At 47.8% G+C, this 27,877-nt stretch overlaps 1 protein-coding gene and 2 long non-coding RNA genes across 11 annotated transcripts in view; 2 read left to right on the plus strand and 1 right to left on the minus strand.

Annotated features, from left to right (window-relative positions):
* NTF3 (neurotrophin 3) overlaps window positions 1–10,022 on the plus strand; it is a 65,738-nt gene extending 55,716 nt beyond the window's left edge. For 4 of the 8 annotated variants that reach the window (XM_077953320.1, XM_077953325.1, XM_015150881.3 and 1 more), the window contains exon 2: window positions 8,909–10,022. In XM_077953320.1, the coding sequence (XP_077809446.1) occupies window positions 8,909–9,703 (795 nt within the window). In that variant the 3' untranslated portion in view covers window positions 9,704–10,022. Of the gene's footprint in view, window positions 1–3,036; window positions 3,148–5,135; window positions 5,279–8,908 lie in introns of all 8 variants that reach the window. The other 4 variants (XM_077953321.1, XM_077953323.1, XM_028829179.2 and 1 more) reach the window with 4 other exon arrangements.
* On the minus strand, window positions 59–15,649 carry LOC144332739 (uncharacterized). Of its 2 annotated transcripts, XR_013400784.1 has the most exons (3): window positions 11,917–12,336; window positions 11,106–11,246; window positions 59–1,467 (listed from the first exon to the last, which is right to left on the minus strand). It is a non-coding gene; the product is annotated as an uncharacterized LOC144332739 (long non-coding RNA). The 2 variants fall into 2 exon arrangements; XR_013400785.1 differs by lacking the exons at window positions 11,106–11,246; window positions 11,917–12,336 and adding an exon at window positions 15,508–15,649.
* On the plus strand, window positions 12,697–27,521 carry LOC144332738 (uncharacterized). Its single transcript, XR_013400783.1, has 5 exons — window positions 12,697–12,781; window positions 21,769–25,080; window positions 26,335–26,374; window positions 26,838–26,989; window positions 27,384–27,521. It is a non-coding gene; the product is annotated as an uncharacterized LOC144332738 (long non-coding RNA).
* Window positions 27,522–27,877: the final 356 nt, after the last annotated feature.

The following is a 27,877-nucleotide window of genomic DNA, read 5'->3' on the forward strand; positions in this document are numbered from 1 at the left end:
TCATCATCAGCTACAAATATGCTGCAATCTGTGAAAACAAAAGAATCAGAAATCTGTCCCACCTTCAACGCTCCAGCCATTTTTTTAAAATGAATCTTTGGGTTCTTGGTTGTTTTTAACCATCAACTAAGAGAAGAGGAAAGGAATACTTTACATTTGGAGAAAGTAAACCATAAACAACTGATTCCACTAGCCCCATATCACATACATATGCTCTTCAGTTACTGTGAATCGGTGAGGCAAGCCTTAGACTGGAAATTTCCCCTTTATGTTTCAGAGGATCTGCCTTGAATGTCTCTTACTCTACAAAGAAAGAAACATTAATATACCAGCATGCTGCTTGCTACCTAGTTCACTGCAATGAAGTGGCGGGTGCCTTAGACGTTGGAGTGAATTGAGAGATCTTCTGCAATATCAGCTAAGAGTTAGGCCTGTGGGATCACAGAGACAGGGGTCTGTTCCCGGGCTCTGCCTCTCAATTGATGTCTCATCTTGAGAAAAAGTACTTAATCCTTCTGAGCCTCAGTTTCCTCGGCTGAAAAGTGGGGATAATAATCGTATCCACAAGGATTAATTGAGATCATCCCTGTGAAGTGTTCCGCACAGTCTAGCATATGGTGAGGCTCAATAAATGTGAGCTGTTCTTACAAGCGATTATTATGACTTGCATCTGTGATTAAAGACAGCCTGGGGTTCAGAGTGTTTGTGCCAAAATTGCTTTCAGAGGACAAGCTCTGGGTTGGTTTTTCAGTCTTGCCCAGCTGCCCAGAAAGAGTCACTGGAGTGTTTTGGGTTGGAGTCATTGTGTTTGTTAAGTGTCTATCACACACTCCAGTTTTGATGGAAGATTGGTTTTCTTCCTGTGTGCACATCCCTGCATCACTACATGAGTGGGTGAGAAGAGACTCAGGAAAGCACCAGACACATGTTTCTTCTGCCTCAGTTCCCTAGTCTGTAAAAGTACTCAGAAGCATGATGACGGTCACTGGGAACAGAGGGGAGAGACACCTGGAGAAGCAAAAGACAGTCCCAGCTGTCACAGTCTTCGGACACCATGGTTTTCCGGACAAGGGATCCAGACCAGACCAGCAATCAATACAGCTGCAGACCACCAGTCAATACTCCTCATCCTTGTGAAAGGCAGTTGGCTGTGTGGCAGCAGGGAGACATGAGGGGCCATATTTGACACAGGCCTGATGGCCAAGTCTAGAGGAGTCAGCCTGCCATCTGACCACACTTTCTGCAACCAAGTCCTCTGGGGGCCAAACCAGTATGGTTTGAGTTTATCGCGGACTTGCTGCTATGGTTGATGCACACAAAAAAGTTTTGGCCATTGCCAAGCCAGCTGTGGTCTTGGTTTGGAAGAGTAAGAATTGAATGGAAGGGATGCTTTGGGATTTCCCTTGGCCTCCAACCCTCAAGAGGAAGCCAACTTATTTCTTCTGCCATTTGGAGACTCATGCTTGTCTGGGTGGATAAGATAAATACTTTCATCATTGTCATCATTATTATTAATTATAATTATTGAAAATCAATTACTCAGCAGCCCCTACCTTGTAATGGTATCATTTACTGTTGTATAGCATTTTGCAGACAACGTGTATGCTTGACCATAAACTCGACTTGAACATAATCATAAATTTAAAACAAAAACGTTGACGTGGGCAGCTATTCTCTGAGGCCAAAGTTATTATTTAATGCCAGCTGCACTTTCAGCTGTCTATGTGGCTGAAGCAACTTCCCCTTGTGTGTTTTCACACTTACAGATTGGAGTAATCCAGACACAGAAAATGATACCAAAATTGAAATGTTTCTGAACATTAAATGATTCCATAATTTGAAAATAGTTTCAAATTTTTCAAAATTCAAAACTTTGAAAATAGTTCAACTAGAGTCCATCCTCACCTCAGGTAGTTACATGGTGTGTGTGCGTGTGTGTGTGTGTGTGTGTGTGTGTGTAGGCCCATCAACCCATGCATGCACACCTGTATGCACAGTGGTGGATGAGTGTGAATTACCAAAACAAAGATGACTAAATGCAGGATAACACCATGATGGCTAGTAGCCAGATTGACTCAGATTTTCTCTGAAGATCCTTCTTAGTCCACCCTCCATGACATGGGAGTTTGTGATATGCAAAGGATAAAGTAAACCTGAGTTTCCTGGGGCTTGGGTCGGCATACCAAGCTCCTTTAAGATCTCTCTTGGCCAAGACGGGGCTAAGCCAGAGGCTTCCTTGGCCTGGGGAATAACTGTCGTACCTTCCTCCCTGGAGCGGCTGGTGCACACTGTTTTGACGTGTGCCATGCCTTCCATCTTTCACAGCCCGGGGCCAGAGGAGGCTATGCTTTAAACAATGTGAAATTCCTCTCCTGACAGCTGTGCAAAGGAAACTCACAGCTTCCTACCTCCATCTCGGTCCACTTGGCTTTCTTTTGGGATATAGGTTCCTTGTCTGTTCAGGGGTCCCTGTTCCTCACTTTCCGGCCTTCGAAAGGACCAGTTTCCTTACTTCCTTTCTTAGGGAGGCGAGTCAACCTTCTGAGGTTCTCTGTTTTATTTTATTTTATCCTAGAGCATGCCTTCACTGTTGACTGTGTGTCTTGTCTCATTTCTGCTGAGAAGCCAGCATCTCCTGAAAACTGAGGGCCTTGTCCTATTTCAGATCTTGGGCCGAGGATTGACCATGTGTGTTAGTCAGTTTCAGAGCCCTGAGTTTTAAGTACTAAGTTTTAAGGAGAGGAACAACAGTACAATTAGGTATCTTAAAGAACAGGATAGGAATCCACACCTGCCCCTTCTCTCACCTGGTTTGACACTACATAGATGCAGACCTGTTCAGAGTTCAGGGATTGTCTCATGAGGCCTCACCAATTACCAACAGAGAGAGTAGCTGTTTCTCCTCTAGCTCCCTGATTGCTTCTGGTTTTCCGTGACTTTAGAGCATGCGTGTCAGCAGGTTTTGGGGACCATCTCTGGCCTGCTTTGTGATCTTGGCTCTGTTCCTCAATTTATGTCTTTTTTGTGCTCCATAAGACAGGGAGTTTCATGGTTGCCACTACCTGAGAGGTGCTGAAGTGAATGAGGTGGAGGACGCAGAGCTAGCAGGGAAGAAGGTGCCGTGGAAACCCACACAGCTTTATTCATGTGAGCTCATTTCTCATTTACTCCTTGTAGCAATTCCAAGTCGCCCCCCCGCTTCATCCCCTTCCAAGAATTTCCCTCCCTTGTTGGTTTTGGATCCACCGTGCCCCCGGTGAGTTAACCTACATGTTTTAGTTTGAATCTAATCATGCTATTTCCAGGTTGCCAACCCCCACGGGTGCTTCAGCCTAATTGGTCTGTCCTCACTGGTGTCTGCAGCACCTTCCCTTTGAGCGTCATCTGTGCATTTTAATTAATCTGCCACTTTTTCCTCCCTCCTGCTTCCGGATCATTAATAAAGAGATTAACCAAAACCAGACCAATCCCCAGTGGAGGCTCCACCAGGCTCTCTCTCTCCCAGCTCCCAGCTTTGCCATGGGTCAGAACATCTTCGTGTGGCCCCATTGACTAATTTTGAGGCCTCAAGACCTATGTTCAGAACAAAGCCAGGGTGAATTAATTTTGCAATTAAGATTTGGGGAACAAGCATAGCCAGTCTTTTATATATGGCCTTAGTTTAATATTTCCACCACATTCCTTTCCCTTTTGTCATGCTACTTTAAATCTATCACTTTCCCACCTCTCTGCCTTTCCAGTCCCTGAACAAGACATTAGGGTTATCTGGCAGGATGTCTCCTGAGCCCGTAGCATTAGTCAGAGGCCATGTCGTAGCCGAAGAAATTCTCCAGAGTCAGACCCTTCTGGACACAGCTGGCCAGCGTCCTCTTTGACCCCAGCCAGAGAATGAATTTGCCTCCAGAGGATATGGTTATACCAGAAATAATGAAATCTCTTGAATTTGCATATTAAAAATTTGGCAAATTAAACACTGCTTTCACCTCTGCTCTCATTTCTCCTCTCTGAGGAAAGCTAAAACAGAGCCTTTCTGCTTTCTTTGTAAGTCGCCCAGATTTTCCGTGCTGGTCTCAAACCCTGGATGTGAGATGGTGCACTCCGTGTTCTGTCCACTACAACACAGGGCCTCTGCAGGCACAGGTGACCTGCAGATGGGCTGCACTGAAGACCGTCAGGCCCAGGAGGGAATTGGATTGTGTTTACTTTTGTGCGGGTGCTTTCGTAGGGAATATGGGGAGGAGGACATAGGAGTGATGGCCTCAAATCTCTGCAAACTCTGCTTAGAGCTGAGGCTTCTTGGGGAAGGGCACAGCCTGCTGACAGCAGCCATCCTGGCTCCAGGCTTGGAGCTTGGGCTTCCTCTGGAAGTAAACTCTCTAGAATGTTTGAGAGCAGGGATGGACGGAGAAGCAGCAGAGTGTCATCATTAATAACATGAGCTCTAGAGCCAGAAGGTGCAAATCCTGGCTCTGCTGCTTGTTAGCTAGTTGTGGAACCCCTCTTTGCCTTGGTTTCCTCATCCAAAATGAGAAATATGATAGCACCTACTTCAGGATGGTTGTCACCAGGATTTAAGATTTATATAAGCCAGTACCTGGCACTTTGCATTTTTATTCTGGATGATCTCACCCCTAAGCAGTCTAAAAATTGACTCCACACATGGGCAGCAAGAGGGGTCTTTAGGTACGTGGTCGGGAGGTGCTCCTGTATAAGGAAGCTGGTCCTGGAGAGGTGAATTGGAACCTGAAGGCTGCAGCCCCGTCTCTGCATGTGACAGGGCAGACGCAGGTTGCTGGGGGCTCAGATTCTGTGCCATTCTCTACCCCAGCTTCCTTTTCCATGTCCGCTGCTTCTTGAATACCCCCAAACCCTCTGTGGATGCTGTTAACTGAGCCAAAAAGGAGGAATCAGAAATTGCTCTCTTTTGAGTATTTTGAGGGATGGTGAAACCTTGCAGGAATGTTGCTCCAGGGACTGAGAAAACACCATATGTGGGAAAGCGTTTCTAAGTGAGGAAAATCGCACATGCACGTCGGTCAGGATCTTGGAAAACTCTGAGCAGGGGAAATGGGCACCGGGGAGAGTGTAGAAAGGGGGTTTACTGAGGTCTTTAACAGGTCTTTTTCTAATTATAGCCAAGAAGAGCCTGGGGACCATGGCCGACTTCAGAGCCAGGGCCTGTATTTTCTTTGGGAAAAGAAGGCAGAGTTGATTGGCTTCCAAAACCAGGCTTGGCAAAAGCCCATGCAGGCTCTCCAGCCAGTAAGCGCTGCCTTGGGTAGGTCTATATCGTAGCCGGCGTTCATTCAGTAAATTGACATCGAAACTCCGCAGCGTGTCCAGCCCTGTGCTGGGCGTTGTGTGGATGGATGTGTGGATGGAAAGGACACGGTCCCTGTCGTCCAAGAGGAGACACACCAACAATAATAGCACAATATGACAATTGTTTAAATGAAGTTCTCTGCAGATGACAGTGACCCCTAGAGAAAGAGCATAGACATCCCCCTAAATAGAAGAACTCACTGCTGTGCCTTGCCTGGGTGGAGCTAGCACTGCCTTCCTGTTTCCATTCCCCACTCCAGAGAACTGGCCCACTGGGGGACTCCCACCCCAGACATGGAGTGAAAAATGAAGGTACTCGTGGCCAAAAAGTGACCAGAGATCAGAATGCATCTCTTCTTGCCCCCAGCGTATTCAGAAATGCCACCTCTCCCTTGCCCATGTTTGCTTTCATCATTTGTCTGTTCTCTGGGCTTCCAGTTCATAATATTCCTTTCTTCTCCCGCAACCGGCGTAAGTGGTCTGAGATCCAAGCACTCGGGCACTGTGGCATCTGGGGGAAAGCCATGTTGGGACCGTGTTGGTACAGATTGCTGTGAGCCAGATGTAGAGAAGGGAGCTCCCCAGACGCTGGGTCCCTCGCCCGTGTGCATCAAGGGCAAAGAGGTGCACCATCTCCCGTGGCCACAGGCCATTCAGGTTCATGTTCTCTAACATTTCTAGTGTGCTCACTCTGTCCCTGATACTACGCTGGGTGCTTCCATGTGGATTTCTTTGTTTACCCTTCACAATAACTTTGATGGTGCACAAGCCATGTGACTTTTGTTGAACCTACGAACCAAATGCCCCCGTCACTCTCTGCCATTGTTTAGCAGTCCTTAGACAGCTCACTTCGCCACCAGTGTAGGTCTCTGTTCCCTTATCTGTATAAATGAGGGGATTGTCTAGGGTCCTTCCCAGCTGCAAACCTCTGTGTTTTGGGGAGTTCTGTGGCAACATTCTTGGACTTGCTCTCTACGAAAAAAGCTAAAAGTAGATTCTTGAAATGGAGTCTACAGGAAGTCTTCAGGGCTTTAAGACAGGCTTCTAAAGAGTTTAGAAACACCAACCTGCAGATGACTTACTCCCACTACTTATTACAAAGTATCATGGCAAGTAAGAAAGAAATGGTCAGCCACTGGGAGAGCAGGCTAGGGTTGCAAGGAGGTGGCAGGTGCTGCTGTTGGGATCTTGGGGGAGCATTGTAGAAAAGTCAGCTTTGGAACCAGGCACTGAAAAATGGGTGAAATTTCAACAGGAGAGGCAGTGCACGTGGGTCGTGATTCAAGCAGCAGTGAGTAGTGAATGGGGTTGGAGCAAGGGGCCCGTGAGCTCAATGATCACATGGAAAAGGGAGGTGAGGGCCGGAGTGCAGAGAACCCCTCTCACTTTCCTGTGGGTTTCTCCTCTTCTTTAAACTGCATTTAGGTTTTCCTCATCTATAAGATGAAGGAATAAGATTAGATGTCCTCTTTATATGGCTTGTCTACTTCTAATAAACTTTGGTTCCCTATTCCAGCCACCACCCATAAAGACTCTTACTTTTTCCTCCTCAATCCATCAGCATCAGCCAGCATTCTCCCTCTCAGCTCACCCTGGTCATTACCTCACTAATCTGTACCTTGACTCTTATTCTACCCGGGACCTCCCCTCACTAACCATACTTGATTTATTTCCTTAAGAGCAGATACCCTGTGTATTCTTAGCTTACGGTGGCTGAGCTTTTGGGAGGTTTAATAAATTGTTTTTCAATAGACTGTCAGTCCTAAATGATTTTATTGCAGCTGTATTGTTCTTTTTGGGGGGAGTAGGGAAGGTAATCCTAGTTGTATGCCATATTCTTTGTATTGTTCAAGTTGCATTTTGTTGGGCCTGTAATATTGAAGATAATGTCACTTGTATGCAGAGTAGGAGGGAGATTCCTTACACTATAGAGGAACCGTTTTCCTAGGATAGTACAATTCCTGATAGTCATTTTCCTCTAAGGGTGAGCAGCAAAGCTAGAATCCCTCTCTTGGCTTTGACCTTGAAGGGGTCAGCTGTTCCCAAGACTAGTTCCCATGGAAAGAAGATGGTCTCCTTATCACAGTGACAAGAGGAGGCAGTATGAGCAGAGTGCGTCACTGTTGCTGACCTCTAGGGACAAGCGAGCCAGCCGTATTTCAGACAAGCTGGGAAGAGGCTCTCTGTGGGTCCTGGGAGCGAGGGAGCACTGGCGGGCTCAGACATAGGTGTTGGTTAGCAGGACTGCTCTTCTGTTTCTTGTGTCGACTTTGTTTATTTCCTCCCTATTTTCCCCCTGGACTTAGTGAAGTCTTTCCGAAAATACCAAAGGTGAACCAGGGGAAGAGTTTTCATTTTCCATGTTTAGACAGAACTTTAAATAGGAAATGATGTACACCCCGGGAGGCGGTGAGGTGGTGGCGATGGTAATTAAGGGGTGATTATCTCAAGGAGGTGGAGGAATCAGGGGCATCACTAGCTCAGCTGCCCCTCTCCACCTGGAGCATCTCCTTCCAGTGCTAACCCTCGGAAGATCTGGGCTTTCTTTGCTCTAGTGAGGGAGAGACCAGCAATGAAGGTATCTTGAGATCAGCACTGTAATTCCACCAGGACTCCTCAGGAGCCCGGTGTTAACCTTCTACTATGGCAACAGAATGAGGGCGCCAATGGGTTGAAATGCCGTTTAAACAAGGAAATAGTAGAATTAAAAGGAGCATAACCACTAACAGGAACATTTTGTAGCAGAAATGTTAAAAATCTAAAGGAGGAAAGTGAATCAACAATGACTCTTCTGTTCTGGGCAAGTCCAGCCCATTTATGTGAGGTGGTTATTCTGCATCTCTGTCTTCTGCAAGTCGCGCTGTGGCAGGGCTCTGTTTTGCAGAGAGGGTCCCTGGGGATGGAGCAGATCGGTTGGTGATGTGTGTCTGTCAGAAAGCTCGGCAGAGCACCCTGGAACGCAGGCCCTCTCGCACAGTGGGTAGTGACCCTACATGTTCATTTCCAAGGGCAGGAGAACAGACCGCTCCGGCTGCGACCTGGCCAGGAATGACCCCACATCTGACATTGCAGTATGGGGGGCCACTGAACCAGTCCTCAGCCTCAGTGTGTTCCTGGGGCTGCAGCTAGGGAGCAGTCGAACTCTTTCTTGAGACAATTACAAGGCCACCGCTGCAGCTGCTGAAGGGAAGTTACTCCATGCTTACAATTCTCAGGTTTGAAGTTTCCATGCTTTGCCAGACTAGAGTGAATCATGCATCTTTGTAGGCTCAAGGGATGTTTAAAGAAGCGGTAGGACATCATCCACCCACAAGTCGAGGCTGCAGGATAAAGCAGACATCCAATGTAAATACAACCCGTGCAAAAAGCAGAGTCAGCAGACCTGGAGTGCATTCTGCAGTATTTCCTGGGGGTGGGGGAAAGAAATTGCCTCTTCAGAATGTCCAGAGGGGAGTTGTGTTGCTTACCTGGGGGGCGGGATCCTCTCTCAGGCCCCACAGGGATACTCAGCCTTAGGTAGCTGGTGCCAGAATAACATAGACTCAGCTGCCACGGCCTGCTCTTAACACCTGTGTTTCCCTTTCAGATCTTACAGGTGAACAAGGTGATGTCCATCTTGTTTTATGTGATATTTCTCGCTTATCTCCGTGGCATCCAAGGTAACAACATGGATCAAAGGAGTTTGCCAGAAGACTCGCTCAATTCCCTGATTATTAAGCTGATCCAGGCAGATATTTTGAAAAACAAGCTCTCCAAGCAGATGGTGGACGTTAAGGAAAATTACCAGAGCACCCTGCCGAAAGCAGAGGCCCCCCGAGAGCCGGAGCGGGGACAGCCCGCCAAGTCAGAATTCCAGCCAGTGATTGCAATGGATACCGAACTGCTGCGGCAACAGAGACGCTACAACTCACCGCGGGTCCTGCTGAGCGACAGCACCCCCTTGGAGCCCCCACCCTTGTACCTCATGGAGGATTACGTGGGCAACCCCGTGGTGGCGAACAGAACATCACGGCGGAAACGGTACGCGGAGCATAAGAGTCACCGAGGGGAGTACTCGGTATGTGACAGTGAGAGTCTGTGGGTGACCGACAAGTCATCGGCCATCGACATTCGGGGACACCAGGTCACGGTGCTGGGGGAGATCAAAACGGGCAACTCTCCCGTCAAACAATATTTTTATGAAACACGATGTAAGGAAGCCAGGCCAGTCAAAAACGGTTGCAGGGGCATTGATGATAAACACTGGAACTCTCAGTGCAAAACGTCCCAAACCTACGTCCGAGCACTGACTTCAGAAAACAATAAACTCGTGGGCTGGCGGTGGATACGGATAGACACGTCCTGTGTGTGTGCCTTGTCGAGAAAAATCGGAAGAACATGAATTGGCATCTCTCCCCATATATAAATTATTACTTTAAATTATATGATATGCATGTAGCATATAAATGTTTATATTGTTTTTATATATTATAAGTTGACCTTTATTTATTAAACTTCAGCAACCCTACAGTATATAAGCTTTTTTCTCAATAAAATCAGTGTGCTTGCCTTCCCTCAGGCCTCTCCCATCTGTTGAAACTTGTTTTGTGATCTGGCTCTCAGGAGTCACTCTGTAAAATCTGTGTACACCAGTATTTTGCATTCAGTATTGTCAAGGCCATGACTGTCGTTTTAGTAAACTTGTTAAAATCAGATGATGTCAGAGTTGTGTATAAACACAGTTATATCCCTCTTCTGGTACATTTAATGTTGGGTTAATGAATTAAAAGAACTGTTATGGCCTCCACTGAAAATGATACCGTGTAGCTCTGGCCAGCAAGCTCTCTATCAGATTCTGTGCTATTTGTTTGGAAAATTAGAATTATGATTTGCTCCAATGTTGTGGTCCTGGAACAATAACAACAACCCTGGCAATTTTAGTTTTGGAAGTTCCTTTGCAGCACAATTTGTTGTTTTGGGGTTTGAAGTTGTTCAAGGGTTTAATTTTTTTTTTTTTGGCTTTGGTTTTTGTTTTGCTTTTTACAAGTGGTTTCATCTTTAGGCACAAAGAATTTTTTTTAACTATTTGTAACAGAAGAGTTGCATGACTACCCAGAAGCAAACTGAAATGGATCGTGAATAATCTACACATAGAGGATAAATTTACTTATGACCGACTTTCAGCCTGTGACCACCCCTCCTCCTCTGGCAGCCCCTTCTAGAGCTGTGAGCAGAGTTGGAAAGTGCTAGAGCTTTGGAGTCGGACCTGGGTTCAAGTTCCAGCTCCTCCCCTGTGAGCGTGTCCAGGTTTTAGAGATGCTCTGAGCCTGTGCTTCCTAGGGTCAGAGTCAGACAAGGGTCCTTGCCTACGTCCGAGGAATCCTGAAGAGTCAGGTTATAATCCCTGAAACTTTCTAGCATGGAGCAGGCGTTCAAGAATGTTAGTCCCTCACCCGTTCCCTTCCATCCCCCTGAGATATAAAATGTCCAAATGGAAGGGACCTTCTTGGTGCCTTCTGAGTTCCAACAGGAGTCCATGACAGCCAAGGGGTCACCGTGGGGATGGCATCACCTGACATGCGCAGGCAGGACTGAGGGGACACCAGGGATGTCCGTCGAGGAGTTTGTTGATGCCCATTTCCCATTGGGAAGCAGCTTGTCCTCTTGGGGCTGGAACATAAGGACGCTGATCTCCCATCTTGGCAGAGGTGCAAGGTGTCTGCTAATCCAGTACTGCCCTGAAGCCCCGCCCTCTGCCCAACCTGGATTGCCCTGCATTCATTAGGGACCACGCATGCTCTTACCTCAAGCAGCCTACGCACTGACATCTCCTTAGCACACGCCTGTATGGACGGTGTCCTTTATGGGATATGAACTTTGGAATTAGACTCAGCAAATAGCAGTGGCCTTAGGAACATCATGACACTGCACTTGATCCTGGATGCCTAAAATATGGGGGAAGGAAATAAGGAATTGACCACGTGCCCATCACGGGCCAGGCATGTTCAAACCCTGCCACCATTAATTGTCACAAATCCTTTGAGGGAGCCAGTATCATCTCCAGTTTACAGGCGAGGAAACTGAGGCTGGTGGGTTCAACTTGCCCATGGTCATTTAGTAAGTAAGTGGCAGAGTGGAGATTGTAATCTACGTGGCAATGATGGCACAGTCTTAACTCCTCGTCACTAGTCTCCCCTCTCCTACATAGCAGCATCCCATTTCAGAGTGGGTATTATAGTCCTAGAGATATGAAAAACACAGCCCTCTGTGTGGGAAACTTTTGTCCTGTTGTTTCACTGAGCCTTCATCAAGAACACAATAAACCAGCTTAGATAGGACAAGGAGAGTCTTATGACTAGCCCAAGCCTAGTTATCAGGAGCTTGTCATTTCAAAGTGACCCTTTCCCTGGGCGTCTAGTAAGCCCTCCACCCCTAAAACAGCAGGCTGAGGGAACTGCAGCTGAGGCATGTCTGTAAAGCTTGAGTCTCAATTTTTTAGCCAGCACTGCGGGAGCAAGACAGGAACGTAAAGAAGCAGTTTTATGGCCCTGGGTAACAGTGGATTGTAGAAAGTTGGAGAAACCTGTTGAGGAGTTGCAGCAAATGCTACCTCACCTGCGTATCGTATGGCCTTTCTATCCTCAGGCCTACGGTTGAGGTGCCCTTAAGGTCCTCTTCTGGAACGTCTGAATGGTAGAGGGTGGTCTGGTTGATTGGGGAGATGGTCTTCAGTGACAGGACCCCAGAGCCCAGCCTTGCCAGGCACTGACCCTAAGAGTAGAGCTGAGTCCTGAGCTCTGCCTGGAATGCAAGGAGTTTGCTGGCTTGTCCAGAGCAAGTCTGGAGCAGCATGCTTCTGGGCAGGTGCAGCTCTGAGGAGAAGAGACTTGGGGATGAGACAGAAATATTCCCAAAAGAAACTCTGGGCTGCAGGCCATCTGATGGCTCAGCTTCACCCATTCGGAAGGCCAGGGCAATACGGCATTACCCAGTTCCCTGTCAGTAACTTGATTCAGATGCTGCCAGAGTCAAAGTGCTAGCTTTGGGCCCAGGGCAGAGCCTTCTCCAGGTGGATAGGAGGCCTATTTGTATCCAAGGTACACATTTGCCATTGGGGTTAGTTGAAGATTAAACCCGTCTCTGAGATAGGAGAAGCTTGGAAAGCTAGTATCTGGCTCCTGGAAAACTCCACTCTCTCCTTATCTTCCCTTATTGCTTAGTTTCTTACAGGGCCTTCATTAAGCAGACGTGTACTGCAGTGTGAAGAACTCGAGTGCACAGGAGAAAATGGGTTGTGGGTCAATTTTATTGCCAATAGCTGCATGACCTTGAATAACTCCCTTGTCCTAACTGGGGCTTTCAGCACCATGAGATTCTATTGCAGAGAGGGGCAGAGTCCAGGTGGATAACCTTCACTTCCTTAATGAATGCTATGGTGAGAAACTCTGTTGCCTGTTGATGGGACTCCTTTCAGCCACATGTGAGTCTCTAAAATTCTCTCCCCTCTTACAGACTGTGACCTTGAGCTTATTACCTAATCTCTCTGAGCCTTTGTCTACTTGACTGTAAAGTGGGGATAGTGCCTACTTCATAAGATTGTTGGGCAATCTAAGAAAATCATCCATTTCCTGACACATAAGAAGCCTCCTTCAGTGTTGATTATCATGATGACGATGAGCTTTTGCAGGGTTTGCAGGACCCCTCATTCTGGAATTTTGGTGGGACTTTCCAAGCTCCGTAGTGGAGGATTAGTCATACTTAACATGTATTAATCATGGACCTTATGGGAGGTGGACCTTAGGGTGACATTTACGCATTTCCTTTCTGCAGGTCTCGTCAACCAAACCACTGGCCCAGTCTTACTGACAAGGCCTTTAATCCTCAGTTGACAAACCAGGGAAGGTATTTCTAACCCTTCCAAGCAGGGAAACGTAATTTTTTGCGAGAAGTTCCTCCGACGTGCTTCTCTGATATGCACATGTGTGAGTGTGAGTGTGCATGTATGTTTTGCTTCCTCCTTGCAAATTATAGCACGGCTTTGCTCTTGTGTTTCTGTCTCTCAGTTTCTGTCTCTCTTGTATTCAACAATGCTTCCTATAGGCTGGTGTTGGTGTTTTAGGATTTGGTATTTCTGAGGACTTTTCTGTGGCTGTTCCCTTTCCTGTGTTGTGTGTGAGCACATGTGTGTTTATATGTGCTTTATAGTTCATTTAGTCAATGTAAAAATCCTCCACTGAGGCTTGGAGAAGCCATCTGCATTTATTTTATCGCTTTTGAACACGTGTTCAGGAATGAAGGCTGTGTAGTCAGTTTATTGCTACCTGGAGATTTGTCTGGCTTCACCAGCAAGACGCACCTCCTGCCCAGGCTTCAAACTCTGAAGGACCTGGCAAAGCAAATGCCAGGTCCTCCTCGGTGAAGCCCGGCTTTTCCTCACTAAGCTCCTGCCCTGCTCAGCTGCACCATAGGCTCTGCCTCAGTGAGGGTGCTCTGCAGCCTGGGGAGCGGCCAACTGTCCACACACACACTCCACTCTCCACAACCCTGGCCCCAGGGCCTCGCACATGCTCTGTTCCACAACTAGGAACAGCCACAGTCACTGAAGAGGGATTCAACCGGAACCTTCTCCAGCCTAACCTTCTTTCTCAAAAACCCCACCCCCAAATCTAAGGAGACCCAAACTCCTCACATGTGCCCTGCTCAGGTTACAGTGGGCGACTGGGCTTCTCAAAAAGCACACCCGTTTCACAGCAAGCTGAGATGCAGACACCTCTGTGCTGACACAGACCCCTGGGTTTCTGTTTGGTTCGGGTGGAGACTGGCCCAGCTCGAATGGGCAGAGCCGCAGAGCAGGTTAGAAGCCCTCCGAGGGACTATGGGCTTGTTTCCTACAATCCTCGGCCTGTGTTTGGTTGCAGGGTATGGGAGGCCAATGAAACAAGCACAGATGTGCCTGTTGCAGGGGCCAGGGATGGGAGGAGCAAGGAAATGTGGAGAAGGGGAAAACTCCAAGGATGTCAAAAGTCTTTCCTCCTAGGAACCGGCTACCACCAGTGAGTCGGGCGGGGTTGAATTGTTGCAGAGTTCAGTAATCACACTGCCAGGTAAATTATACAAGTCTCCGTGACAAGAAAATGTGAAGGTTTATTGGGAAATTGTGAAACACAGCCTAATGAGTTTGATGATTTTCACATGAGACATATGAATGGGTGGGCATGCGTGTGTGTGTGTGTGTGTGTGTGTGTGTGTGTGTGTGTGTGTGCATGGCTGCTTTGATATCCTGACCACGGAGGCATTGCATTTTTTTAAGGAAAGGTAATGCCTGCAAAAGAATGCTCCTGAACACAAGGTTAACCTCTAGGAGATTGCACCGGTGGCCAGCTGGGGAGCATATGGAAAGTGAACATTCTTGGGGCTTGAAAACAGGCTGATGGGGTGGAGGATTTACAGACAAAAAAGGCATCCAGCAGACTCCAAGCAGCCAAAACAGGAGTTGGGTTTGTGGGCTCTCTGACTTGGTGGAAAAGCATTCGAAGCTGGTGCTGGGATTAGGGGTGGAGATGAGATCAGACCAAGGAATAAATAATAATAAACATTCTTACTGGTGGCTGCTCACTCCACGTTAGGCCCTGTGTACACATCTCCATGGGTACGCAGTGACAAGCCTCGCAGATTCAAGCCTTTTGTGCAGTTGAGGACTTTTGACTGAGGACTTTGGCCTGAAGTTGTACAGCTGGTAAGAGGAAATGCACAGATAGGAACCCGAGAAGTCTACATGGCTGGGAAGCACATGCTTTTAACTATGTGAGCAAGACAGCAGTGGAGAGGACACTAAGTGCTTCAGAGGGCCTTGACAGCTGAATTGCAGTAGGGTGGAGGGAGTGAGGAGGGTGGCATGCACTTGGCACACAGGAAGAGAGAACAGGATCAATGCCATAGTGATACCAACAATTGTTCTACCTGAGGGAGATGCCAGACTCGTGGGTAGCTGGCTTACTGCAGCAGACATTTTCTTTTTTTTGAGACAGAGTCTCGCTCTCTCGCCCAGGCTGGAGTGCAGTGGCACGATCTCGGCTCACTGCAAGATCCATCTCCCAGGTTCATGCCATTCTCCTGCCTCAGCCTCCTGAGTAGCTGGGACTACAGGAGCCCACCACCACACCCGGCTAATTTTTTTTTGCATTTTTAGTAGAGATGGGGTTTCACCGTGTTCGCCAGGATGATCTCGATCTCCTGACCTCGTGATGCGCCCACCTCGGACTCCCAGAGTGCTGGGATTACAGGCGTGAGCCATGGCGCCCGGCCTGCAGCAGACATTTTCAGCAGGTTAGGGAGGAGGAGTGGGTCTCTTACCCCAAACCCTTCATTCCCCACCTAATAACTGAAGAATCACTGTGCTAGGGGGAAGGTGGTTGTGCTTCTGCCTAAAATATAAGGATCAGCACATCTGGAATATCCCTTTGGGGCTTTTGCAAATAGATAGAAGACAGAAATTTCAAATTTGGACAAGATCTTTGATTGAGATCCAGTAATCTAACCTTCCTTACAAGGCAGAGATCTCTCTTTATTCATTGATACTTTTTAAAGAAAATCGTCAAGTCCCTACTAGGCCCCAGACTTTCTTCTCAACTCTATGGGCTCTACACCTGAGGAGTCATCCCTCCTGGAGGAGCAATGAGTAGAAAAGACGAGACCTTAAGAACCTTAAGAGATAGCTGCTTAGATAATTCCCACCGTCTCTTGATAAGCACTTCCTCACCAGGCAGCTGGCTCTAATGTGAAACAGCTCTTACCATATAATAGAAAGCCCCTTCCAATGTTAAAGCCAAATCTACAGACAAAACAGCTATAACTAGGTTGTCGACCAAAGCTCAACTAACTAAATGCTCGCCTGAGGCAGTCAAGGAAAGCCTCCGTGAGGAGGTGACCTCTTAGCTGGCTATTCATGGATGAGTAGGAATTTGGTAGGGAAAGATAGAGAGAATATTTCTAGACAGGAACAGCCTGGGGGGAAAGTGCAGAATGGGGAAAGGGCCTAATGTATACAGAGAAAAGTGAAAGGTTTGGGGTAATGAGGACTTTAGGACTGTGGAACAGGGGACATTGAGACCAAGTTATTCAAGGCCGAGGGGAACAGCTATGAAGTTGGATTTGATTGTTTGGGAACTCCTGAATTGAGCTTGCATGAGAATCACCTGGAGGGCTTGTTCAAACTGATTGCTGGGGCCCATCACCTGAGTTTCTGATTCATTAGGTCTGGGTTGGGCCAGAGAATTTGCATTTCTAACAAGTTCCCCAGGGATACTGCAACTGCTACACACTTGGAGAATCACTGATTTATTCATCAATGAGGAGTCAACAAGGGCTTTTTTCTGCATTTTGTAAGAAGATATTTTGGTGGCAGTATAACTGATGGATGGACTGGGGACAGACTAATCAGATTGATCACAAGTGAAGGCCTAGACTAAAGAGCAGACAATAGGAGTAGGGAGCTATATCGAATTAGAAAAGCATTTTTGAGATGCAGTCAACAAGATTGGGTAACCAAGTAGATGTGGAAGGCAAAAGAGGAAGGCATTAGGAAGATGACTCTGGCACTTCTCGAAGCATGATGGTTCTAAATCAAATGCATGAAGATAGCAAGACAGTGGATTGGAAGACGGGAACTGTAGGCACTGGGCACGAGGCTCTCAGAGGACATCAAAATAATGGTATCCAATAGACAGCGGGTTATTAAGATAGAAGTATGCTTGGAATTATGAAAAGAACTCCTCTTATTCATTTGGAAATAATCCAGCACAGATGAGTCTCTCCATGTACAAATGGTTCTAGTCTAAGCTCAGTGGAAGCCCAAATCATAAACCCATCAGCGAATCAGGGTGTGGGAAACTGGACTCCCAGTAGGAATCTATGGTTCTGGCCTCCCTTTCAGAAGGGTTATGTGCTCACTCACTTGATCACTTTGGAAGCTGCGGGAAAAAAAATGCTTGGAAATCGCTGAGGAGAAATAAATGACCATTCTGAGGCTCACGCAATCTGCATCTCCAGAGAAGTGTCACCGCATGGCTGTAGGCCTTAGCAGCCAGCTTCAGACACCACCCTCAGAGACTTTTCAGGTTATCTTTTAAAGGAAAAAGCCAGCTATTGGGAAGCTGAGATCGAAAGATTCTTGTCAAAAAAAGAACTTATCGTGGTTGTATTTTCTGGGCTAGAACTTTTCTCAGTTGTTAATTTGACTCCTTGAAAGCCTCTTGGTCTGTTAGGAAAAAAGACTCCTCTTTCTTAAGAAAATCCTGGAAGTAGGCAAACACCTTTCTGCTACGGAGCTTTCGGGCATGAGTTGCCTCTGCCTTCAATGCTCTTCTTTCCTGCTAGGCTCTGTTTGTCTGATTCCCACCTGCTCAGCCTTCCTTTTCCTCAGGGGATCTTTCATGAGGCCTCCTCCTGCGTTACTTATGGTCGACCCTTCCTCACAATTTATATGATCCTATCACATAACACAACTGAAATTACAGCTGTGGGATTATTTGTGTCATTCTTGTTTGCTCTGTTGCCCCATTTGGCTGTCATCTACATGAGTCACTAAGTCATGCTGATTTTCGTCAGAACTTTATCCCAAATGCTGAGCACAATGCCTATGCCATCAGTAGGCACTCAATAATGTTTGTTGTACAAATGAGTGAATGAATCCCCTTGATAAACGGGGATTACCACAGGAAGAAGGACTTGGGTCAAGCCCCAGGGAGAATGGATTAGCGAGGAGGGACGTTGGTTGCTGTTTACTTATTTAGACATCCACGGAGAGTCAGGGCAGGCAAGAGGCTCAGTATAGAATCATAACGTCTGTTCTAGTCCAAAGATTGGCGGCTCCATTATTTCATTGGCAAAACGCTGGGGAAAGGACTCAAACTGAAAGAAAACTTTTAAGTGGAGTTACAGGAAACAAAATACAAGGTCATGAACCAGGGCTATGCTTATACTTCTTAAATTAAGAACATCATGTCTTGATTGAGCTGTCATTCATCCACTCAGCCATGCATTCGTTCAACTAATTTGTATCGAAACCTACTATGCACCAGCCCTCTTCTCAGGTATTGATTAGTACGATGACAAACATGGGCAGACGAGGCTCATGCCTTAAGGGAGCTTACCTTGTAGAGGGTATGACAGGAATAAAAATAATTAAAAAAAAAAAAAAAGAAGAAGAAAGAAACAAGCAAACGTGTAGATAAAATGATTTAGGTGGTGGTAACTGCCTAGAAGAAATACAATATGGTAAAAGGGTAGAGAATGAGTAAGCGGGGCTGGGGGAGGGCAGGGCTGGTGTTGCATGTTGTATATTTTCATGGTTAAAATGCTTGCTCCTGTGAAATTCGAGGCATGAAATTTCAGTATGCCTAAGGGAAGTCAAACACATTTTCATAAACTCTGAGCAATTAATGGCTGTAATTAAAGCAGAGGATCTTCAGCCAAAACTCAAAAGCCAAGTTTCAGCAAGAGTGCACACATAGCCCAATCCACAAATTATTTCTCTGGTCTTCAGCACTAGGTAACACGTTTTTATCGGAGACCTTAGACGTTACGCCACATTCTCCCCGTAACAGAGGCGGGCATTATGCAGAGTATTGCTTCTGTCTCTCCAGGGGCTTTTCACCCTGTCAAACCTGTTTCACTCCAGAGGAACGAGATGCAGTCACTCTGTCCTGCTGTCAGGGGTGGGCCCTCTGGTTCCCCTCCAGATGCTGAAAGGCCTGGGGACTGGGGGTGGGGCGGGGAGCAGGTGATGGGCAGGGCCACTCCCTCTGAATTCCAGTGCCTCTGGCTCTTGCTGGCAGCTCCCCAACAAGGAGAGGTGGGGAGCTTTGCCCAACCCAGGGCTGGGTTTCTGCCTCTGGCACCCCAAGGGAACTTTCTTGTCATCTCAGGCCTGCATCAAGAAAACTACTCTTGGGACTTTTCTTGGGACTATAATTGAGTCATTTGTACTCTACAACCCTCCATCAGTTTTTCTGCTTTAAAAGAGGATATAAAAACATTTCTAATTGGACAAAATGTATCCTGGGAGCTCACCCCGGCTACCTGAAAAATGAGTGGCAAGGATGAGAGCTTTGCAATTGTACAGAAGCAGAGTCAAGTACGGAATCTGTACAATCAAGTATAGACTGTACAGAAGGGGCTCCAAGAATCCCCCCAAAAGGCCACTAGAACCACCTCCAAACCCAACCTACTAAGCCAGCTTGACTTCAGAGAGCTTATATGTGGGGCAGAGCTGGAATGAGAAGCAGAGCTTCTGTCCTGCAGTCCAGAACTCCCTGCGTTATGCCACACGGCCATAAGAGACACCCTCGACATGAAACTGCAGGAATGAGTGACGGGAGGTGTTTAGATACCTCCCCTGGGCCAGCAGAAGAGCTTCTGTAAGTGCCCTGCAGACCTCCCCCGGCATCTGCTCTGCCAGCACGTGCCTCTACGTTCCCAGGGACTTCTCAGAAACCTGGATTTGTGCACATGGAAGGTTTAATTCATGGCTCTCAGACCCTCAACCTCTGGAGGAGGTTGCATTCACATATTGTTAATCCATGGAGGAAACACATTGTGATGTTTGTGATGCAGTGGCCAAAGTTAGGCAGAGCTGGGTTTGAACCCCGATCCCACCACTGATAATCATGTTACCTGGCGCAAGTTCCCTGGTTTCGTTCCTTCTCAAGTTCACTATGAAATGGGGATAATAATACCTACCTCCAGGGGTAACAGTTACATTGTCTATAGCCTGAACAAGTAACCTAGATACCAGCAGAGCATGGTAGGCTGTAGCAGGTCCTGGGGTGACACTTACATTGTCTATAGCTGGAACAAGTGACCTGGACACCAGCAGAGCATGGTAGGCTGTAGCAGGTCCTGGGGTGACACTTACATTGTCTATAGCTGGAACAAGTGACCTGGACACCAGCAGAGCATGGTAGGCTGTAGCAGGTCCTGGGGTGCCTCCTTTGGGCCTTCAGGGAGAGCTGGATCATAAGGAATTCCTGAGGTCTCCAGGGGAAGGGCCAGGGCAGCCAGGTAGTAGAAGATCACCTAAGGGTTTGGGACAGCCATGATCGCTAACTGGCCCACCTTCCAGCCTGACATCTGGCCTGCCTACCGCACAGGGAGGTTGTCAGGATGGAGGACAAACACGTAAGGCCGTTGGCACAATGCTTGGCGTCTGGGAAGTGCTCAATAACATTGGCTTCCTCCCCGTGAGAGACGGAGCCTGTGCCCGCAGCCCCCAGAGGAAGAAATGCTATGGCCCACCGGCCCAACTGTGCAGACACACGCAACACCTTGCTGCTCGTGCCACCTCCACTTCCAGGGAACTTTCTTGGTTTCTTGCCGAAATTCGTTACAGGGTAGCCCAAGTCAGTTCTAGTGCTTTTGACTTTCAAGTCCAGGCTAAATCTGGAACTTTTCTTAAATGCTTGCAAAAATACCCTTTGCTCCAAAAGCATGGCACCAACTGGATGGGAAAGGAGGTCGCAAAGCAGAGGACTATTGATTTCTATGGGGTTCCTTTGCAACATCAACCTTGCGTCCTCCTGGGGCTCTGGCAGACAGTGGCCTCAGCAGGGCTCAGGCCTGCCCTTACCCCTGAGTAAGGCACTGCCCCCTGCTCTCATCCTTTCAGTTCAGCTTCACATGGGCCCAGTCTGTGCCAGCCCCTGGTGAAGACTGGATGAGCTGATTGCCACTGAACTCTTTAATTTGCTGACTGCCCACATACCCCATCAGCCACTGCAGGATAGCAAGAGCTGGGAGAAATATCATGTAGACAAGAAGGAGCCTGGTGTCCAGCAAGTGCCGTGGATGTGAATCCTAGAAGCCCAGTCTCACTGCATGACCTCACGGGAGTCAAGCATCTCTGGGCCACATCCATTTCCTTCTTCCTGGGCACCAGCTGTGTGTCAGACCTTCCTACCCTTCCCTTTGGGCATACAGATTGCAGCCCAGTCTCCTGCAGAGAGAGACACAAAGTTATAATACAATGTGATTGATGTTTTCATTCCTTTCATGAAGGCCTGCTATTAGGGCACAGATAAAGGGTTCTTTGCCTCACCTAAGTGGGGCAGGGGATGGGAAATCTCCCTGGAGCTGATGATGCCTGTGAGGAAACAAGAGAAGGATAGTCCAGATACTGCAAAGTACAAGGGAGCTGACGAATATGTTTATATTGTTGGAACTTAAAGAGTGAAGAGAGCAAGTGTCAGCACACAGAGGCCCATGTGCCGTGCTAGAGAGCTTGGACTTAGTCCTGCAAAAGAGAGGAAGCCTGGGCCATGCAGGAGTGACACGGGGGAGTGGCCTTTCATAGACAGGTCACCATAGGTCCCAGTGGCTCATCTGTCAAGAAGGGCTGTGAGCTTCTCTCTCCACCCTCTGGTGTGCTGCGTTATCTACACTTGCTGCTTGTTTGTGGCCACACCAACCCAGGTCTGCCTGAAGACAAGGGAGAAGATGTGGCACCTCCAGTGCAGACCTCAGGCTCCTCTGTGACGTCTCCTCTGGAGAATGGACATGCTCAAAGTCAGATGGAAGGGAGCGACCTGGACAGGCATGCTGCTGTGTTGAAAGGCAGGTTTGGGGAAGGTGGGGCAGCTTCATCACTCCTCCCCCTCATCTGGGTGGGACTCATTGCTCAGAACCACCCTGCGCCTTCACTCACCCCCTTGCCCTGGTGGAAGGACCAGCTCCATCCCTGCCATTTCTGGTCTCTTGCAGCTGGAAATCCAGATGCTGGATCTTGGTCCCAGGATAATGGAGCTGTCCACGTTGCTTCCTCTCCCTCTTATCCTGTCACGCTTCCTCCTGAACTTTTGACACAAGCCCTGCTTCGTGTCAGTGTGACTGTCAACCCCCATGAAGTCAGCATACTCGGGGTGGGTCTTGCGGCCTTGCTCAGCCTCCAAGCCCCACAGGCCCTGTTCCAGGCCAGCAACCATAATTGGCAACAGCACTGCAATTCCTGAAGTGGCTGGGAAGACAGAACAGGGCCGCTGGCCTTAGGAGCACAAGGTTCCTTGCTGCCCGCTGTGTGCCTTTGTGTTGCACGCCTGGTGGGACCAGAAGTGGGATCTCGCCTATCCTTCAGGAGGCCCCCGGCATAGCTGGCTTTCCTCTCTCCAGACCTGGCTTTCTAAAGGAGCTGAACGAGAACATTCCCACACAGGGATTTTCATCAAAGACCACTTTCATCAGACCCCAACCCATAAGCTTTCAGGAGTTCCCCGCTGTCTACACACAGTCCAGGCTTCCTGGCTGGGCATTTGGGGTCATTGACAAAGTAGCCCCAGCCTCTTTTCTGGCTGTTTCTCCCTCACTGATACTGAGAACGGCCCCACTGCCTTCCTCCGTATTTCTCATCCCTGACCTGCACATCCCCACTTCCAAGCCTCCACGTGGGCTGCTCCCCATCCTCATGCCTCCAGTGATCCTTTCCTGACCACCATCTTTAACCCACACAACTGCCTCTCCTTACTGTGACTCAAAAGTGATGCACACCTATCAAATCCTGAGTCTTGAATGTATGACTTTCCTCCCTTGACAGATGAGGATACTGGACTCCAGGGAGAGTCAGCAACCTGCCTGAAGGCACAGCTGGGAAACAGGAGAGCTGGCATTCAAATCCACGCGCTCCAGCTTCAGCGTTCTACGCTCTCCATGAAGAGCATGTTTCCTTTCCCTCAGCAGAGGGAGAGAGCGCTAGATGACACGTGAGCCGTGCTCCCTGACTCTTGCCCGCGTGTCTCGCCACACACTGTTCCTCTTCCTGGTGGCCCTCCCTTTCTCTGAAGGAAAAGGCTTCTCTGGCTAACTTGGGCTATAACCATAAGCTGAATCAATTCCCCTCCTCAGGACCAGCTATATAATTTGCAGGGCCCAAAATGCAAATGCAGGCGGGGTCATTCATAAATGATGGAGACTTTCAACATGGTGGCAGCAAACATTAAACCCCAAGCTCAGGGTTCTTCTACACACAGCACCCAGCGGGACCGCCCAGGTCCCACACCCATGAAGTGGCTCCGCCCCTTCGCGGGGGCTTCCCCGCCTGCACTCACCATCCCTGGCTTTCCTTGTGAAGTCCCTGGGTCAGTAATGCCTGGCACAGAGTAGGCCCTCAATAATGTGTGTTGAATTGGAAAGATTTCTTGTCTTGTACACAAGAGATTATAAACTTCCGAATAGGTGATTTTAAGAACAAAAGAGACTTCCATGTGTCTAGGTCTAAATTTTCTGGTGCTTGAAACAAGCAAACAAAAACTGTGGACTCCTCTTTTTAAAAAAATACTAGATTAGGTATCCTGATGGGCTGAAACTGTGTTTCTCCAAAATGAGAATGTTGGAGCCCTCCCCGCAAAATGAGTATGTTGGAGCCCTCCCCCCACCACTCAGAATGTGACTGCATTTGGAGGTAGGGTCTTTAAAGAGGTCATTAGAACGAGATTGTAAGAGTGGGCCCTAATCCAATAGGATTTGTGTCTTTATAAGAAAAAGAAGGTTAGGATAGAGACAAACACAGACAGGCGAACATGTGGTGACACAGGGAGAAGACAGCCATCTGCAAGCCAAGGCGAGAAGCCTAGAACAGAGCCTTCCCTCAGATCCCTTAGAAACCAGCTCTGCCAACACCTTGATCTCAGACTTCAGCCTGCAGAACTGTGAGACAATAAATTCTTGTTGTTTAAGCTCCAAGTCCGTAGGGCTTTGTTAAGGCAGCCCCAGCAAACCAGTACAAATACCTAGAGATAAAATAAATCACAACCAATTATAAACCTCAAAAGCTGATAGATACCACTGAAAAATCTGGAAATATGGAGGAATAACGTTATATTCATAGCTGCATTAACTACCTGGCATACCTCTATCACACTTTACTTCCCACATTTTTGGCTGAATAATCTTCATATGTGACAAAAGTTTTATAATATTCTTTTCCATAGAGAAAAGAGAAAGATAATTTAACTTCTCTTGTAACATGGTTGATCAGATTTTTTTCCTATATGGAAAAGTCTGAAGTTTACAACTTATCAGCAGTAACATCATGTACATTTTCAGAACTGGTACCAAATTTGGGAAAATGTCTATCAAGTTTCTTTCATAGATGGGCTGATAAATGTCAGGACATTTTCATTATCTGTTAATGCAGTGATTAATCTTAAATGCTCTTTGAATTGCTAACACTCATTAACCAGTCAGTCACCAATGTCTGCCCCATAGTTATGCTATCCTGGTCAATGTTCTGATTTCACGTTGAGTCAGCAAAAAAAGGAAAATCTTTTTTCCAACGTGAGCGTATAATTCATTCCTTTCCTTTAATTGGGTTATATTACAATCCAAGAGCCTACTTATTACTTCCATTGGAAATGTATCATAATGATTGGAAATGTATGTCTTCCTCTTAATGAATTAATATTTTTAGTATGATCTAAGATTTTTTGTTACAATTTGTTTCTTCATATGAGAATAATTTTAACCTTACTTCCACAGAACTGTTTAAATCGTATAATAAACCACATAAATACCTTGCTAGGATGCCTTGCAGTCTTTGGAAGGGCAGGGGCAAGTGAAGAAACCTGAAGCTCAAGCTCCATTAGCTTTGTGGCAAGTCAACCCTGGTCAAGGTTGGAGGTGGGGCTCAGAAGAACTGAACCAACAGATACTTCCAGCTGTACACACTCATCCCAGCCAGCGACACCCACTCTTCAGACCCGTGGTCCCAGGCTGCAGCAAAGTTCTGAGAATGAGGTGAGAATAAGGTGAAATTATGCACATTTTCTAGGTTTGTATGTAGAGAAAGAGAGAAGCAACTTCCTCAACCCAAGATGAAGCTGTCTGTGGACAACCAGCCTTCTGGTTCACCAAAACAAGATTTTCTCTGATTTTGCGTGTAAGGCGTTTTTGTTTGTCTTTTTATCACTTTGGCCCTAAAGGGTTTATTTTCTGTTATCCACTCCCCACAGAACCTCTGCATTCTGGGACGGAATGCAGGGTGATGGAATCCTTAGAGGTGGTGAGAAGAATCCCACTGGGCCCCCCCAGCATGGCCTGGGGCCTTCATGGGCTTGACAGTGGTTAAGAGTGTGGGCACCAGAACCAAACAGCTGGGCTCTGACACTGACTCCCTCCTACCCTAGTCCCGGGACAAACTCACCCCTCCGTTCTTCCCATTCTTCATCAGTGAAACAGAGGAAAAGTGATGGGCAGCACGTGGGAGTTGTGGGAATTGAGTCGTTGCAGCTCAGGTGCTTGTACAGGGTCTAGCACTTCATAACCGTTCACTACAGGAAAGTGAACCTGCTTATTAAGGGTTTGATGCACGGAACTGGAGGAAACTTCGAGGGGGCAAGGGCCCTGTCCTTACGCCAGCAACTCCCCCACTCCTTTCTTCTCCAGGCCTCACTGGGAGCTGCACCCTCTGCTCCTCTGGCCTGGGAAACAGTCAGACGTCTTGTCTCCTGTTTGCCATCAGAGAGAGTTTCCTCTGGCTCCGGCTCCCTCCTGGCAGTGTATGAGGCGGCTTTACCTGCCTCAAAGGTCAGCTAGGAAACACCTAGAGAGTTCTAGACAGACCCTGGCCGCAATTCCTATGCTTTCCCTGCTAAATCTGGCAAAATCTGCCCTCGGGCGTGCCAAATGTCAATCACAGGAAGGACGGGTCACACTGCTTCTTCTGAGAAGCCTCTCCAGATTTCACTGCCCTGCCTTGAACTCTGCCCGTGCCCTGTGTCTCCTCTAACCCTGGGTTCAGCTTGTCCAAAAGCTGTTCCCTACCAACGACGGCTAGTGTGTTTCTCGAACTGTGAGCCAAAAGCAAACGTTCAAAAGCACAACCAGAGATTTATATGGCATAGGGGTGTGTTTTCCCAGAGATCTAAAAAAAGATTGTAAAACTGTAATTATACCCACATTCGATGCATAATTTTTGCAATATACTAACCATATTTTGAACATATTCATTCATTTACTTCTGCTACAATTCAACATGTGTTCACTCAACAGGTATTTGCTGAGCACCTCCTAGTACCGGACACCATTCCAGGTATTCAGAATATATCCCTCATGGAGCGTGCAATCTAATAATAGAAGGAGATGGATAATGAAAAGTTCACATCATAGATGTTAGATGGTGATAAGTGCTATGGGGAGGAAAAAAAGGGAGAAAAGAACAGAGCCAAAGAGAGAAGATCCAGAATGCAGGTGGAGGGTGGAGTGCAGGTTGCAATTTAAAACAGGAGGATCAGGGAAAGTCTCACTGATACACTAAGATGTGAGCGATGACTTGGAAAGGAGGTGAAGGAGTGAGCCGCGTGGAAATCAAGGAAAGGGCATTCTGGGTACAGGGCCCTAAGGCGCGAACGTGCCTGGCATGCATTTGAACACAATCAGCCTAATTCTGGTGAGCATCTGACTGTGGCTTCTTTGGTCTTCCTTGGGTGTGCCTAAGGACTCCTATCTTTGTCTCATTTATATTAAGTTCATGAGATCTGTGCTTTCTACTCCAGCTTTCCACTCATCTTTATAAAACTGTAAGGACAAAATTAAATGAAATGTGCAAAATAACTGCACAAACTCTGTGCTGGAGACGCCGGGTGCCTGGTGACGTGACGCGGAACCGTTGACTGGCACACTGCGCCCCCACGTGGAAGCTTGCAAGGTTTGGCCCCCTAGGCATGGAAGTTCCTATCTGGCCCCTGGAAAGCAGTCCAGGGGTATCAGGCTTACTGCCCAAATGTACACGCTGTGCAAAAGAGAAACTTAGGAAGTCGAGGACCTCGTGGGGTGTTAGAGAAGAGCCCGAGGGCAGGGGTGGGGGTGCAGTGCTGATGGGGATGTGGGCCACACCCGCTCGCTTTCCTCCCTGAGCCAGTGAGGATGTTCCTGTCCTGGAACAAGAGAGCAGACAGTTCACCCAGGCAGCTGTGTGCATGGGGGGATGGGGGTGGGCTCTGGAAGGGTGCTGTGCTGCAGGGCCCTTGACACAGATGTGCACTTGCATGCCCTCGGCAAAGGTGCTCGGCGCACTGGATGTGCTTTTGTTTTTCCTCCAGGACTGTGTTCTGGGCAAGGACCTCCTGAGGCACCCATGCTGCAGTTCCCAGAGGCTTAAGGATGGCTGTGGGACATGTGGGCGTCTGGGCTGGTGAGCCTGGGAATTGGGGAGGGGGCGTCTGCGAAGGGAAGCCAGCCCACCCCAGTCATAAATGCCATACTCTTAGGGACACGCAGGAGTATTTTATTGTTTCATTGAAAACTGAGCCCCCAGTGCAGCTGTTCTGTCCATGAATTCCAGGGGGCAGGGACGGTGCGGGCAGGAGAATGAGGGGAGGCCAGAGGGAAGTGGGGACAGGGCCCGCTTGTCAAGTCTATGAGATCTTGTTACTGGGGTTTGGGGGAAATTGGATGCGGTTCCAGGGTTCAAATCTTTCTTGCCCCACACACCAGGGCGCTGGCTCCACTTCAGGCCATCGAGACGAAAGGGCCCGCATGTTTATTCCCCTGTCAGCCCAGCAAATGGGTTCTGAGCCAACTCTGACAGTCTGTT

The sequence above is a fragment of the Macaca mulatta genome, chromosome 11 (assembly GCF_049350105.2).
Source record: "Macaca mulatta isolate MMU2019108-1 chromosome 11, T2T-MMU8v2.0, whole genome shotgun sequence".
In the NCBI taxonomy this organism is placed as follows: Eukaryota; Metazoa; Chordata; class Mammalia; order Primates; family Cercopithecidae; genus Macaca; species Macaca mulatta.